Source organism: Athalia rosae, chromosome 1, assembly GCF_917208135.1.
Source record: "Athalia rosae chromosome 1, iyAthRosa1.1, whole genome shotgun sequence".
In the NCBI taxonomy this organism is placed as follows: Eukaryota; Metazoa; Arthropoda; class Insecta; order Hymenoptera; family Athaliidae; genus Athalia; species Athalia rosae.
Genome location: NC_064026.1, coordinates 21,759,537 through 21,774,814, shown reverse-complemented (window position 1 = coordinate 21,774,814; position 15,278 = coordinate 21,759,537). Strand labels below are relative to the sequence as shown.

Sequence of the window (15,278 nt, the reverse complement as noted above, 5' to 3'; positions counted from 1 at the left end):
AAGTCAACCGAATCCCAACGGCAAGATGACCGGTCGTGGAAAGGGAGGAAAGGGATTGGGAAAGGGAGGAGCGAAGCGGCATAGGAAGGTCTTGCGAGACAACATCCAGGGTATCACAAAGCCCGCAATTCGTCGTCTGGCTCGTCGTGGCGGAGTGAAGAGAATCTCCGGTCTGATTTACGAGGAGACTCGTGGTGTCCTCAAGGTATTTCTTGAGAACGTCATTCGTGACGCTGTGACGTACACCGAGCACGCCAAGAGAAAGACCGTAACCGCCATGGATGTCGTCTACGCCTTGAAACGACAAGGCCGTACCCTGTACGGTTTCGGGGGTTAAAATACATCGTCCTTCTGCCCAGCAAACAACCGGCCCTTCTCAGGGCCAACAATATTTGTCTGATGCAAAGGAATTGAATGCTATTCGAACATCACATGAATGTGCGCTGAACAAAACCACATTTTTCTACACCAAAGGCGAATTTTTTAGCCCGAATTTGAGAGATGATGATTGCTGCTTACATTTCCCCATTCATTCGACACTGCAACCATAGAGATGTTCAATATATCTGTGCTGCAACTAAGCCTGATCATCACTAATATTCGATTAAACTTATCCACAGAAATAAGAATGTTAGAATCCATCGATATAATGTTCTGAAATTTGAACTAATTTTTTTATTAGGTAAAAATTTACATCTTCAAATATAAATGCAAATCTTCATATTAATAAATGAGCAAAATCGATGAATAATACAAAATTAAACCTATATATATTAGAAATATAAGAAAATGTAGAAACGGCCTAGTCCTAATCATATTCCAAACAATTATACAGGGTGAATCCTACAACTCTGTCAACCCGTCAGGGGTATGTTGGGGCTGCTCAGACAAGCATTTTGAGGTAACACACTTATGGTCGGAAACTCCTCCTAACGGCTGTGGAGGGCTTTGAAGATTTTTTTTAAATTTATTTATTCATTTATTTTTTTTTTCTGGTACCCAGGGGTTGCTCCTACTTTCGCTCGGATTCGAACGTAATGGTTTGTTCTGCGCTAAAAAACGTACTTCTTAGTGTCTCATCGGTACAATGACAAGTCGAGTAATTATGAACCGCCTTACTTGGGTCGAGCTAACAGATGTGCATTATGCGTACCGCGCCAATGATTCGAATTCACTCGCTGCGCAACGCTGGTATCGTGAACGGTTCCCAAACCGACCTTTTCCCCACAGGCAAGTTTTCTCTGCAGTTAATCGTCACGCGAGGGAAACTGGGTACCATAAAGAAAAAATTAAAAACAAAAAAAAAATTTTTTTTAAATTTAAAAAACAAAACTTCAAAGCCCTCCACAGCCGTTAGGAGGAGTTTCCGACCATAAGTGTGTTACCTCAAAATGCTTGTCTGAGCAGCCCCAACATACCCCTGACGGGTTGACAGAGTTGTAGGATTCACCCTGTATAAGAATTGTTACAATAATCTTAGCAAAGAATTCGAAAAAAAATCATAATTGATCAAAATCAAAATAATGAACACATTTTTTTTCGTGATAAATTGTCCTGAACCCCGTCATTGATAATGAAGATCTTGACACTCCCGTTCAGTTTTTTATGGGAAAAGTTCACTGAAATTTTTGCCACGCAATATGCGGCTAAAATTTCGGACAATAGCCACATTTGAAAATTCGTACCGAGACCAAAATATATCGTAAATTTTTTGAAAAAATATCAAAATGAATCCAAATCTATTCGAGTAATCTTGAAACAGTCTATTGCGAACGTGTAATTCGGTATTCGGCCGTCGGAGCATCTCGGACGTACGTAGGTCCTTATTTTCCGAAGCAGCGGCAGTATAGCCGTAGCAGCCGAAGCGAACGGTAAGGCTCAGTACCATTGAATTGTAGTCATACATACATTTCAATGATCAGTGCGCAGTTACTGCTACGCCATAGATCTCTGTTTTGTTGAAGTTTCTTCGGTCGCGTTTGAAATGTTAAAAGAAAAAAAAATCATACCAATCTTTTACATATTGAGTCCAATTTCCAGTTTCAATCAGTAGCTACTTAAAGACCTATGCATATATCATTGAAAATTTCGTGAATTCCATAACTCGGAAATATTTCCATAAGTAGTGATGGACAATGTTTTTAAGACAGAGATCTTTTCGCAAAAACTGAAAACTGATCGATTTGATTATTCACGCTTTTATTTCTCGTATTTTAAATTGGGGGAGTACGAGGGTATTGATTTTGCGCTGGAGAAATATCTTCTATCGTTAGAATGCAGAACAACTATACTTAGTTCATCACACATTTCTATACTCTTATATTCATATACTTGATTAACAATATTCTGAGTAATTTCGGGATAGTTTTGACAAGCGTTTGAATAATATGAATTATTTGTCTCATATTACGGAAGGCATCATCGGGATTTTAGTTTGAAATCATGCTCCATTGCCATTTCATGAACGAATTTCTTGATATATTTGAGGGTTGACTTTGCAATTTCACTTGGCTTCTGATATAATATTTTCGCATTTCAGATTTATGCTTGACAGACTTCAAACTTACCTAGTTCTTCACGATACGGTTCGACTTTCAACTACTTTACCTGCGATGAGCTGACAAATTCATATAAAGGTAAAAAATGATTTTTATTGTGTATTCATCGACTTGTAATAAGATCAGAAGCGGTCTGTCTGATTTGCATTGGATATTTTTGGATATTTTGGATATTTTTAAAAATCTTAGATCAGAATAAGAATTTTTTTTCAAAAAGTTTCCCACGCCATTCTGATGTATTCCGATCTCAGGAATCCGAATCTTCGAGCCAAATAATTCTGAAACCAAAATTGAACCTCGTTATCATGAATTTATCGATCTAAAATGTGAAAATCCAACGATATCTCGATGGTATTCGTTGCTTGCTTTACTCGACGACTCGCGAAGATCGCTATGTCCGTTCGAAAGACTTGACCACGCGGATCGTCGTGATGTCACACCTTTGCAAAGTTATGGCTTCTGCTCTACGCGCTCACCGTATGTCGCGTAGCCATATCTCAGCGTACACAATTGCCGTGAGCGATGCGCGAATAAATAAATAAATAGATAACTACCTGAACAAACGAATGAATAAATAATTAGAAAACTAACTGAATTAATAAATAAACACACAAATTTGGAAGCATCGTAATCAAACCAATTAATTGCTAATGGATTATTAATTGGTAGTACTACGATGCTCCTTAATTTATTTGTTCATTTTTGCATCCATTCGGTTATTCGTTTTTTTTTTCTATTCATTTGTGCATCGAATCATTATTTATGCATGACTTTTATAGAATCACATGTGAAACTATCGATGCGTCTGTTATTGCAGACTGTTTTAGTGATCAAACAATTAATCATTGCTATTAGTATTTCGAACTATTGATTAATTTGTTAGTATGTCGGGAGCATTCTCTATCATTCAATTAATTGAATGAATAAATGAATAAATAAATAATGAAATTAGTCAATCAATCAATGGGTAGGATTTCGATGCCTTTCAATTTATGTGTTCTCCCGTTGATTTATTTATTCATTTAGTTATACAGTTACGCTACGATTTATAAACAAAATCCATGAGCACAAAAACACGTCTTGAAGTTTTCAATTCCATCGCCAAATTCCGATCATTCGTTCCCGAGATATATTGAAAATCGTGATGGCAGGTCACGTAGCTTGAGATTTCATATTCCAGCGGGCTGCGCTCAAGCGCTCTTGATCTTGTTCGTACTCTTACCGCCGCGCGGCGTAACGCCTCATGCCCTGTGCTCGCACCACGCTTAGCTTTCTCGCACCGAAATTCATATCTAAAAAACATTAGACGAATGCACTCCGCGCTCAAGTCGGGTGCGAGCTCCGGTTCACCGGTAAAAAGGGACTCTGTCACTTTTTGCAATAACCAAATTTTTAACACGTGCGTCAGGCAGTTTGACGGCCGGCACGCCCTGGAATTTATACATAATAAATTTGTAGCTATTTAATAGTCTATGAAGTGTGAAATCACTTTCCTTATTTATGTCTTGCTCCTATTGAGAGCAGGTGTCAGACGTGCTGTCAACACTTGATAAAGATTTTGTTCAAACCTCATAAATTACCCCTTTGATCCACCTGATCGGCGGTATTCCTCTGCGGTGGTATTTCCGAGAATTTCTATATAACCGTTTAAGAAAATAAATATACAAAACACAGTTTATTCTTGAATGGCTCATAGCCAGTACACTGGTAGAGTTCAATTCTGCCATGTTATGCCATACTAAGGCATTGGACTTTCATTCAGAATTAGAGGTACCGAGTGTACAAAATGAAAAAAATACACATAATTTTTTTTAATTCTGAACAATTGATCAATTGGTAAGATTTTGATACTTCTGAATTTGTGTTAATTTATTTATTAATCCAGTTATTTATCCATTTGTTCATTTATTGCATTATAAATTTATACGTGACTTCTCTATAATGTCATATGTGAAGCAATCGTCGCGTCTATGATTGCAGACCATTTCAGTAATCGGACCATTAATTACCATCAACAGTATTTTGAACTATCGAATAATTTTTTAGTAGTTTGGGAACATTATTCATTATTCAATTAGTTTAATAAATGAATAAATTAATGAATTATTTAGTTGAGTCAGATAATTGGTACGATTCCGTTGCTTCTGAATTTATGCGATCATTAATTTATTAATTTATTCATTCAGTTATCTATCTATTCATTAATTTATTGAGTTAATAATTTATACATGATTTCTATAAAATCACATGTGAAGCTATCGTCGCGTCTATGATTGCAGACTGTTCTAATAATGAAACAATTAATTAATATTGATAGTATTTTGAACTGTTGATTAACTCATTAGTATCAGAATTTGAGATAAATCTATAGCTATAGGCTTACGGTTTTTTGTGGGGGGGAAGAATATTATTCGTATGTTGCAATCTCGGGAATCTGGATCTGGTGTTCAAATTCACTCGGTCACAGAATCTAGAAGATTAGCGCCGTAACTTTATGCTAGGAAGATCCTTTGTCGTTGAAATTTCGAACAATTGGGTGTAATTAATTAGACATTTATAAACTCTTATGATTATTTATTCAGTGATAATGTTCCTAACTGCGGGATAGTGGTACCCGTGTTCAAACACTATAATTCGTCTATCTAGGTATAGGATTTGGGAATTCATAATAGGTTTAGAAATAATCTCCGCTGTTATATTCTGAACAAATTTATTCATATATTTTAGGTCCAGGTTGACAATTTCACTTTATCTTTTATATGACATTTATTTTCAGGCTCTCAATTAGTCATCACGGTGCCTTGTTGATTGCAGTACTTACTCAACTTCCAACCACGAAGGGCAGGACTTACATGGCATCGCACGATTCGTTTGCAGGTGATTATGAAAATATATTATAACAATATATTCAATGTAATGAGTGTTATATCAACACAATTGGTAGCAATATATTAACATATAATATGATATAACATATGATTAATATGTTAACATAGAATATAATATTGCCAATAATATATTCTTATACGGATCTAATTATTAATTAGTTTTCCGTATGTTTCAGGTACTCGGGGATGCTGCCACCGTATTCATAGCCCGGACTCCCCCTGTTCATCAGGGGGAGTCCACCGTCCCCTGGGACTGCGCGGCCTCCCACCGCCCCCGGGGTCCCAGGGGACCCAGTCCCCGAGGACATGTCTTCGGGGATGCGGTATCCCCGCAGTAGGGGATGCCATATCCCGAGGGACATGTCCTCGGGAACTGGTCTTCGGGGACACGTGTCCCCCCAGGGACACGTCCCCGGGGATGCGGTATCCCCGCTGGAGGGGATACCGTGTCCTTGGGGGCGTGGCCTTGGGGGAATACGAGTCCTCGAAAATCCCGGGAAAAGGAGGTCCCAAGCGGTCACTCGTTTTCTTGATTTCTCTAGAGAAACGAAAAACAAAGTGTCCGCTTGGGACCTCCTTTTCCCGGGATTTTCGAGGACTCGTATTCCCCCAAGGCCACGCCCCCAAGGACACGGTATCCCCTCCAGCGGGGATACCGCATCCCCGGGGACGTGTCCCTGGGGGGACACGTGTCCCCGAAGACCAGTTCCCGAGGACATGTCCCTCGGGATATGGCATCCCCTACTGCGGGGATACCGCATCCCCGAAGACATGTTCTCGGGGACTGGGTCCCCTGGGACCCCGGGGGCGGTGGGAGGCCGCGCAGTCCCAGGGGACGGTGGACTCCCCCTGATGAACAGGGGGAGTCCGGGCAATGACGTTGGAAGAACTGCGACCTGTAACATGAATAACAAATATACAATTCGTCAATTGAATACATGACTTACTATACGACCCAATATATAACTTTATGTATAACGTGTATATGACTTACAATTAGTGAATGTCGATTAAATTATAATAATTTGTGGCAATATAATATGATAATATATTATTGTTGTGCCTTATTGGCGTTTTTGAGAACTTTTTATTATATGAGGGTGCATGAATTTACTGAGTCCATTAAGTAATAGCCGGTAATCCGATTTCATGAGGACACTTTGAAAAATTTCTTTAGAGGATAGACGATTCATTTTTTCGGAATTCCTAATCTGGGACTTGGCACCCTTAGAAACACGGATGAATAAAAACATACCTCTGTAAAAGGAAAACTTGAACGTCTCATGTGTTGCGGATTCATGTCTACCGGAACAGGATCAAGAGGAGTCGATCTCTGGAGAGAATCGTTAATGTCCTGATTCGGTTTTATTACACAATGGTCATCTAACAGGGAGAAAAAAATTCTCACATGTACAATTCAAGTCACAATATAACAATCACTTATATATATTTACATTCTTTTTTATCCACGAGTAAGATCAATAAATCTCTCCGTATGTCTCATTAAGAAAAGAAATTGAATGAATCATTGTGAAGTCATCACGCAAAACCCGAGGAATTTTTCGGGGGGTGCATTGAGTGCATTTGCAAAATGTCCTTCAGCAAAGCTCATAATAGAAAACGTCATCAAACTACAACGGAAAACAGACGCCCGAGCGATTTGACAAATATACCATTGACGGCCCAAAAAAATCAGGAAAATTTGTTATAGAAAGTTGATTAAGAATAATAGCTATATCTAATTTTTATTAGTAAGATGAATCAGATAATTATCTCAGAATTCCGAAGAACAGAATCAAACGCGTAATTTAATTGGAAAGTCATCTCTCAGAATTTTAAAGGATTGTTGAGAGAACCCGGACGAGTATATTTATAACGACTGTTTTTAGTATGGATAGTCGGGATCGTGTCATCAAAATAAATGTAGAAACGTTCGCGCAACCGATTTAGGCAATATTCAACTAAATTATGTAAGAAAGCTTGCTCACCGTCCTCTCTTCATCGTCGCTGTGAGGAACCGGCATTGCTACTGATGTCGCTCCTGATGTCGCTCCTGATGTCGCCGCTCCGATCGCTGAAGCCACACTGAAGCTGAACTGCCGTTCCGTCCAAGCCGGAAACCCTACAACATACAGTGTACTCTGTTGTCCATATACCAAATTACACAACCCCGAGCGGTTGTTTCGGCTGCATTTTATTCGATTACCATACATAGGTATGCCGTTTCCTATCTGAATTGATGTACTTGTTAATTGATCAACAATCGAATGATTGAAGTCCGAATTGCTCGTATAAGATTTGAGTAATGATCAATTGAGATGGTGAGAAAAACATAAAAATAAAGAAGAGAGAACTCCGATCAGTTTACAGATCTCTGTGCCATATATTATGAGCGAATTAACCAATTCATGAAAATTGATCGGTCGAAGATTTTTTCCCCCGAATCTTGTAATACATATATCTGAGGCCCTTATAGGCTAGGGGTTTTTTCGAGGCAAAAGGTAATGTATTCGTTCTAATTATTCGAGGATGCTTTTTTCACGTTAGAAGGGGGTAACAAACCTTCGTCGTTTAAATCAAGCTCGCAATGAATCCCATCGAAATATCTTTGAGTTTTTACTTTTCAGATTGATATAAATTGGCGATAACTCGTTCAATTTTGGAAAAAGAATTACTTAGCTCGAACTCGAAATCTCAAAGAATCGTTCGAAAAATAGTCAATTCCTTGTGTTATGCTACACAAGGATAATGCGCAATCTTTCATAACCGAAGGGTTGGGTTCAATCATTCCAGAAATCTAAAATTATATGCATTCACGAAGTTTATGCCTTGATAATTGGAATTTTTTAATCCTTCCAGCTATTTCACAGGTAAACTAGTGAAGGGTAAGTATTTTGCGTAAGGCGACAGCTAATCCTGATTAAATGAGGGTTGACGCTTGACTGACTGCAGCTGTCCCTTCCACAGGTACAAATATACATGCATATCGACCAGACGGTAATTTAGCAAGATTTTTGAAAATACAGAATACCAGCTACAGTCATGGACAAAATGGAGTGGTGTCCACTTAATTCTGGTCATACTGAAACCCGTATATTTTTACGTTATTGTTCGTTGTTGTTGACTAATATCAAAATTTTTGTTCGGATATGTTCGTTGATCATAAAAATAAAGATTAAAAACGGTTTTGAATTTCTTTATATCGAATGAAAATTATTTGCATCTAAAAACCTCGTGTCCGCTCAATTTTGTCCGTGACTCTATGTAGGACTCGTATCCTAGTGTAGAATTTTAGATGTTCGTACGTACATACAATAGTATCCCCGGAACGGTAATTATGACTCCCAACATACATACGTTTCGCCGAACTTCAATCGCAATTACACCGTGATGAAGTTGTGTGTAAGAAATTTAGTAGTGTAACATTTCAAACTCAAATAAAATAATGCTAACAAAAATTAGAGGGTCACAAATAAATCAGTTATAAAAGGATAATGTATATGAGAAAATAACAAGGAGTGAGATAATGAGTCGCAAAGATTATGAGAATGATATACGACGGACGAAAATTAACACGTCTGTTCAGCGCGGTGTCCTGGTCAGAAGTGAGCGCGTCCTAATCCTTTTTCGGCGTTTGCAGATAATGGGTGATTATCCAACCGGTTAGTCGTTTACCACATTGGTCAAATTTTAGCGGCTATTTGAATTGCCTTTAGAATTCGGGCTTATTACATGTGGAAGTTATTAGCATTGTGCATCGTTGAATATTATATATTGAAATATCAGATAAAAATGTATATTTCAATTGGATTAACAGACCCGCAGTAATGAGGTTTGGAATGTTCGATTATGTTGGAGCATACATATATGCAGTGCTCAACATATGGGTATACGATGGTATTCAATATATCTATGATGTTATTTGTATGTTTTTTTCGGTACTCGTCTCAACTGCAGGTGAAACCGTATATGTATAAGTTGAGTTTCCCAAATGTTGAAAATAGGCCGGGTAAAATATGAATTACGTAAAAACTGCTGTAAATTGAAATTGACACGAATGAACTCGACCGATAAAATAATTGCGTAATATGCGATATCTATAGGTGACTCGGTGAACCTATTCGTCCGTCGGTAGGAGGGAAAGTAGGGATGATTAGATCCCCAGGTAAATTGAACCGTTGTATTAGAAAGTATTGAGGAAGCAATGTACTTTCTATACATATAGGGTAGTGTTATTTACCTGGTGGTCGAATCATCCCTACTTCTCCCTATCCGCTACGTTACACCAATGGGATAACTGCAGGCCCGACAACTCTCTCTGATTGGTTCGGCTCAACGAGGGGAGCGCCGTATATATTGACCGCGGCACCGACGGCACCCCTACAATTCACCGTCGACCTCGAGCCGACATAGAGTTCTGTGTTTTCCGACGCATATCTATCTGCAGTTGAAAATGCCACCAAAGGCCAGCGGTAAGGCTGCGAAGAAGGCCGGAAAGGCCCAGAAAAACATTTCCAAGGGCGACAAGAAGAAGAAGCGCAAGAGGAAGGAGAGTTACGCGATCTACATCTACAAGGTTCTGAAACAAGTCCACCCCGACACCGGAATATCGAGCAAGGCGATGAGCATCATGAACAGCTTCGTCAACGACATATTCGAACGCATCGCCGCCGAGGCCTCGCGTCTCGCCCACTACAACAAACGCTCGACCATCACCTCCCGGGAAATTCAGACCGCGGTCAGGCTGCTGTTACCTGGTGAACTGGCCAAGCACGCCGTCAGTGAGGGCACCAAGGCGGTCACCAAATACACCAGTTCCAAGTGAGCTGCTGCTCCCCGACAAACGACAAACCGGCCCTTTTTAGGGCCACCAATTCATTTCAAAGACAAAGAACGATTCCTTTCTGGCTGAATTCAATATGTTAATGCTGCTCGTAAAATAATTCTCGAGTTTTCTTCTAGGTTGATGCGAAAAAACCGTTTGCAAAGGCAGTTCTCGCATGGAAAACTCTCATGCGTACGTGCAGGAACCTATTTTTTCAAAATGCAGGTCACCAGTAATCCATAAGATGTACACACGATGTTCAGTGTGCAATTTATCAATGAGACTTCCAATATTGTAACTCGGAAAAGAAAATCAATCTCTTCAAATCAAGTCTCTGATTCTTTGAACTCACATGCCATTTCAAAGCCTTTCAGAATCTGCAAATCATACGATGATTCCCACTTTTCACCCTGTAATCAACCAGGATTCTTAATACTATTGCATATTCTATTTGGTAGTCATTCTCTATTCGAATAGAATAGAGAGCTGTAGCTATACGAACTAGAAGTCGTAGCCTGATCGATTTTCCTCAGTATACTCACGCATGGAAATATGGAGTATGACCATTTCGAAACTTCCAAAGTATATAGGTATCACGAATTGTAGTCAGTAAACTCACATATTTCGATGAAAAAGAAATTCATTTATTGCTAGAATAGTTCCACGAGACAGCAAATACTAGAAATAATCATTGATGGTCATCATTCTGGAGTAAATTGAAATACGTGCACACTTGTTAAATTTCAGCAGGATAATGGGTTTACCGTTGAAATTGTGGTTGCAGGATTCTAATAATAGGGCTTACAATTAGTTCAAATTCAGGTACATACCTGTACGCCCATTGGATGCCCGAATAATTCGGCAGGACGATAGAAGAACGAGTGTCACGTTGATTGCGAAAAAATCTTTGAAATCGTTTGTCACGCATATCCGATTACTTGGAATACGTCAGGATACGTTATGTGCGTAATTTAGCGACTCGTCCTGCGACACGTGCGCGACGACACTGCCCGGTCGTGGGGTTGCGCAGGAGTCGTTGTTAAATTCGCATCAGCCACGCATATTTTTCGTGTTTGACTATGTCAACCTAATACGTCAACTTGTGTGCTTATGTACATATTTGACCATCAAATAATCCGATTAACGTGAATTTATGCGCCACCGAAAACTTCAAGTGTTCACCTACCGTACCAAACTATCCTGATACTTTTATTCAGATGAGGATGTAATACAGTTGCGTGTATCGTTAGTTTCTATTTTGAAATTTATCCCTGTAAGTTTATTGTCTATTACGAAGCTTCGTGAAATTTTCCATGGCAATTATACCACTAATAGTTGCTTTAGTATCGTTAATTGACATTGAATTTCTGGGGCAGCTACTGTGCCGTCCGTAATCCAACGCTCGCGACCTCGTTGATTTCGATGCTCGATACTGACTCGCCCTTGAGCGTTGGATGACTGATTTTTAGGGAGGATATAGATCAATGCTTTCTCAATTTTTGTGTCGATCGAGATAGAGAATGTATCGATCGTTCACCCCGGAAATCACAAGACCGTCCGTTCCGACGCGGTAGACTCAGATACGCACACTTTGACGGAGTCTGCAAATTTTTGCAATACAATTCCGCGAAAAATTTCGAAACTTACGCAGATTCTCTCAGATAGTATGTAGTCTTCGCTGACGAAATTCTGTTGAAAAAGGTTCGATAAAATCGGCAGGAAACAAAATGATCATTAAAACATCGGGTGCCACTCGCTCGGGCCTTCCATGAGCGCCAGTAGCAAACACTGTAGGGTCTCTCTCCATGGTCCGCGCTCCAATATAGTATTCAGCCGTTTCCGACGCTCAGGCACCATTTGAACACCAACCCTTAGGTGAGCAGCACGTCATTTTGGAGTCAAAACGTAGACTCAACAAAAGTGTCATACTTTACGTATATATACATCCGTATTGCACGGATACATAATCCTTGATATATTTGATTCAAGTGGACAATAAATATCAATCATTTACGTTACTTCACTGTATTCTGAAATGGCAGACAAGGCAGCTTCGCCGGCGGTGCCCGCCAGTCCTACGGCAGATGGTTCCGAAGCCCCGGCAACGCCAGCAAAGAAGGGCGCAGCTGCAGCTAAGGCTAAAAAACCACGTGTAAAACCGACGCATCCGCGTACCGCGGAAATGGTGAACGCCGCTATTGCGAGTCTGAAGGAACGGGGTGGTTCGTCGCTGCAAGCGATCAAGAAATATATTGTGGCTACGTACATGGTCGACGCAGAGAAACATGCGCCATTCATTAAAAAATATTTGAAGACTGCAGTGACAACGGGAATTTTGACACAGACCAAAGGCAAGGGTGCTTCGGGATCATTTAAAATAGCTGCGAAGACAGATGCGCCGAAAGCAAGATCGCCGACTGCAGCTAAACCAGCTAAGGCAGCTGCACCCAAGAAGAAAGCGGCAGCGGCAGCAGCAGCACCAGCGACAGCTGCGTCGCCGGTCGCCCCTGCAAAGAAACCAAAAGTAACCAAAAAGGCACCAACGGTCAAAAAAGTCGCCGAAGCTACGGCGGAGAAACGTCCAAAAGCTGCTAAAACTCCGGCTATAAAATCACCAAAGGCAAAGAGTCCGTCGAAGGCAAAAAAGGCGGTCAAATCACCAACTGCCAAACCAAAAGCTCCGAAACCGAAAAAAGCACCAGCAGCAACTGCGACTGCCCCTGCTGCATCAAAGGCTGTTAAGGGTTCACCAAAAAAAGCAGCTGCATCGAAAAAGAAGTGAGCGCATTTCAAAATAGAGTTTGAACTGCGGGAGAAACTTGAGAGAAGATGATACGAACGGCCCTTATCAGGGCCAAAAATCGAATTTCATGCAATTGGAACGATATACGTAGACCTACGAATGAAAGATCATATTTGCACTCTTTGTTTTTAGGGTATATTTGCAGACTTGTGATCAACGATCACGCTGCATTATTATAATTTTAAAACGCTCGGGTAGTTGATTCGAGAGATGATTGGAAGTACTTTGAACGTATGTTAGATTGTATCTTTTATAGACGTATGCAAAAGAATTGTTGATGTCTAGATACGTATTTTCCAAGCTCAGGAAGATCAGAAAGTAATTAGGTCCGATAGCTAGAATGGGATTACACGTACCGGTTTTATTCGCCGCTATACCAGTTGTGATTTACTGCCAAATTTTCGATTCACTTACAATACGTTTCCACAATTGATCAATAAACTACACAAATATCTCTTGGCTCCATTAAAATATCGGTGTCACATTGCATTCAAAAATATCCCTGGTTCAAGTCAGGTTCATGCTAAGGCGAGATCAAAATTAGTACGTCTGATCCATTCGGATAGCACCGTTCGAATGGCTTGAAACAACAGACTCTTAGACATATGCGTGAAATCGATACGCCATCTGGACGCCCTCGCAAGAACAACAGGGCATATATGGGGATGCATCGATTTATTAAAGTCACCGAGTTGGACTGAGTTTGAAGGCATATGGACCTAGGATGTGCACAAAAATTAGGGGTTCACTCGAATTGTGTCTGAAAAAAGACCCATTTTCAAATGAGTGTAACTTTGTCGAAAATGAAAGGATTTTAATGAAAAACATTGAGTTTTGAAACTTGAAGCTTTGACTTAAATTTGGTTTTTGCACAGTTTTTTCTCAAGTCTTCCATTTTCCAAACCATAAATGTGGCAATTTTGCGTTTTGCCTTTTTTTTGTACCATGGTCATCTTGGCAAGTCATTGGTATGCGAGAAGGCAACAAGAGATTTTAGATGAATATGAGATCACCGCACGAACACTCAGATACCTGTAAAAGTGCCACTAATTACTTGCGAAAGCGCAGTATACGATTAAAACATGAATCACCCGGTAGCAAAAAATCGCATGGTGATGAAAAAAGGGCATTTTGAAGGGAAATTCTTTAACAACTTTTGTTTTTTTATAAAGTAGGGACAATCTTGTTATTAGGGAGTGACGAAAATGAAGATTTGACGCGAACTGCGAAAACACGCGAAAAATTATCTGTGAACCCGTCCGGTTACAAGCAAATATAAGTTCGTAAGTCATAGGCCCTGTGGGTACAGAACAATATTTTCGGCATCCAAGGGGTGAATTCCGTTGAAGCATAAATTTTTCGCAAGATTTTGCAGTAGATGATTTAATATAAGAGGAGTCAATGCACTATCCGTGATGAGTGGGAGACGGTCTTTGGCTATGATGTGATTGGTGGCCCTGAAAAGGGCCGGTTCTGTGCTACTCGCTAGCAATGGTGATTTTATATCAACAGAATCTCAGGCACGTTCTCCGCGAATACGGCGAGCCAATTGAATGTCCTTTGGCATAATGGTGACGCGTTTCGCATGGATGGCACAAAGATTCGTGTCCTCGAAGAGACCGACGAGATACGCCTCGCTCGCTTCTTGAAGAGCCATGACCGCCGAGCTCTGGAAACGCAAGTCGGTCTTGAAGTCCTGGGCGATTTCACGGACGAGCCGTTGGAAAGGCAGCTTTCGGATCAGCAGTTCCGTACTCTTCTGGTAGCGACGAATTTCACGGAGTGCGACGGTACCCGGGCGATAACGGTGAGGTTTTTTGACTCCCCCTGTAGCCGGGGCACTCTTCCTGGCGGCCTTGGTGGCGAGTTGCTTCCTCGGTGCCTTTCCACCGGTAGACTTGCGGGCTGTCTGCTTGGTACGAGCCATCGTTCGAGAATGAAAAGAATGCGAAGTATCGGGTTACTCTGAACTGCTCGCCTCGAGGGTTGGGGTGAGAGTGATGCCCCGGTGCGTCGTGGGTCCCTTTTTGTGCCCTTGGCAGCCCCTCTGCTGCGCGTCGATTGGTCGTTGGAAAATGGAGGGGATGCGGCCCTTGAAGGGATAAAGGCCGCGCGACGGACGGAAGAGGCATCAGTTGCATCGTCGCAGTTGCAACGGTTACATTCGATTCGTACTTTACGGTTTCGCAAGTCAACCGAATTCC

At 40.7% G+C, this 15,278-nt stretch overlaps 4 protein-coding genes across 6 annotated transcripts; 3 read left to right on the top strand and 1 right to left on the bottom strand.

The window, feature by feature from the left end:
* Window positions 1-22: 22 nt before the first annotated feature.
* On the top strand, window positions 23-5,754 carry LOC105691360 (histone H4). Its single transcript, XM_048657821.1, has 4 exons — window positions 23-1,871; window positions 2,540-2,636; window positions 5,335-5,435; window positions 5,623-5,754. The coding sequence occupies exon 1, from the start codon at window positions 26-28 to the stop codon at window positions 335-337; it is 312 nt and encodes a 103-aa protein (XP_048513778.1). The 5' UTR covers window positions 23-25; the 3' UTR covers window positions 338-1,871; window positions 2,540-2,636; window positions 5,335-5,435; window positions 5,623-5,754.
* Window positions 5,755-6,192: 438 nt separating this feature from the next.
* Window positions 6,193-15,265, bottom strand: LOC110117330 (histone H3). 3 transcript variants are annotated; one of them, XR_007279209.1, is made up of 4 exons: window positions 8,756-9,017; window positions 7,435-7,568; window positions 6,702-6,829; window positions 6,193-6,342 (listed from the first exon to the last, which is right to left on the bottom strand). XR_007279209.1 is itself a non-coding variant. In XM_048657780.1 (4 exons), the coding sequence occupies exon 1, from the start codon at window positions 14,999-15,001 to the stop codon at window positions 14,591-14,593; it is 411 nt and encodes a 136-aa protein (XP_048513737.1). In that variant the 5' UTR covers window positions 15,002-15,265; the 3' UTR covers window positions 6,193-6,342; window positions 6,702-6,829; window positions 7,435-7,568; window positions 13,431-14,590. The 3 variants fall into 3 exon arrangements, 2 of the variants coding, with proteins under 2 accessions (XP_048513737.1, XP_048513742.1); XM_048657780.1 differs by lacking the exon at window positions 8,756-9,017 and adding an exon at window positions 13,431-15,265; XM_048657785.1 differs by lacking the exons at window positions 6,193-6,342; window positions 6,702-6,829; window positions 7,435-7,568; window positions 8,756-9,017 and adding exons at window positions 12,642-12,778; window positions 13,431-15,265.
* Window positions 9,694-10,489, top strand: LOC105691358 (histone H2B.3). Its single transcript, XM_012409766.3, has one exon. It carries the CDS (start codon window positions 9,900-9,902, stop codon window positions 10,269-10,271), a length of 372 nt encoding a protein of 123 aa, XP_012265189.1. The 5' UTR covers window positions 9,694-9,899; the 3' UTR covers window positions 10,272-10,489.
* LOC105691322 (histone H1-beta, late embryonic-like) lies at window positions 11,104-13,443 on the top strand. The gene has a single exon (XM_048657769.1). It carries the CDS (start codon window positions 12,307-12,309, stop codon window positions 13,051-13,053), a length of 747 nt encoding a protein of 248 aa, XP_048513726.1. The 5' UTR covers window positions 11,104-12,306; the 3' UTR covers window positions 13,054-13,443.
* Window positions 15,266-15,278: the final 13 nt, after the last annotated feature.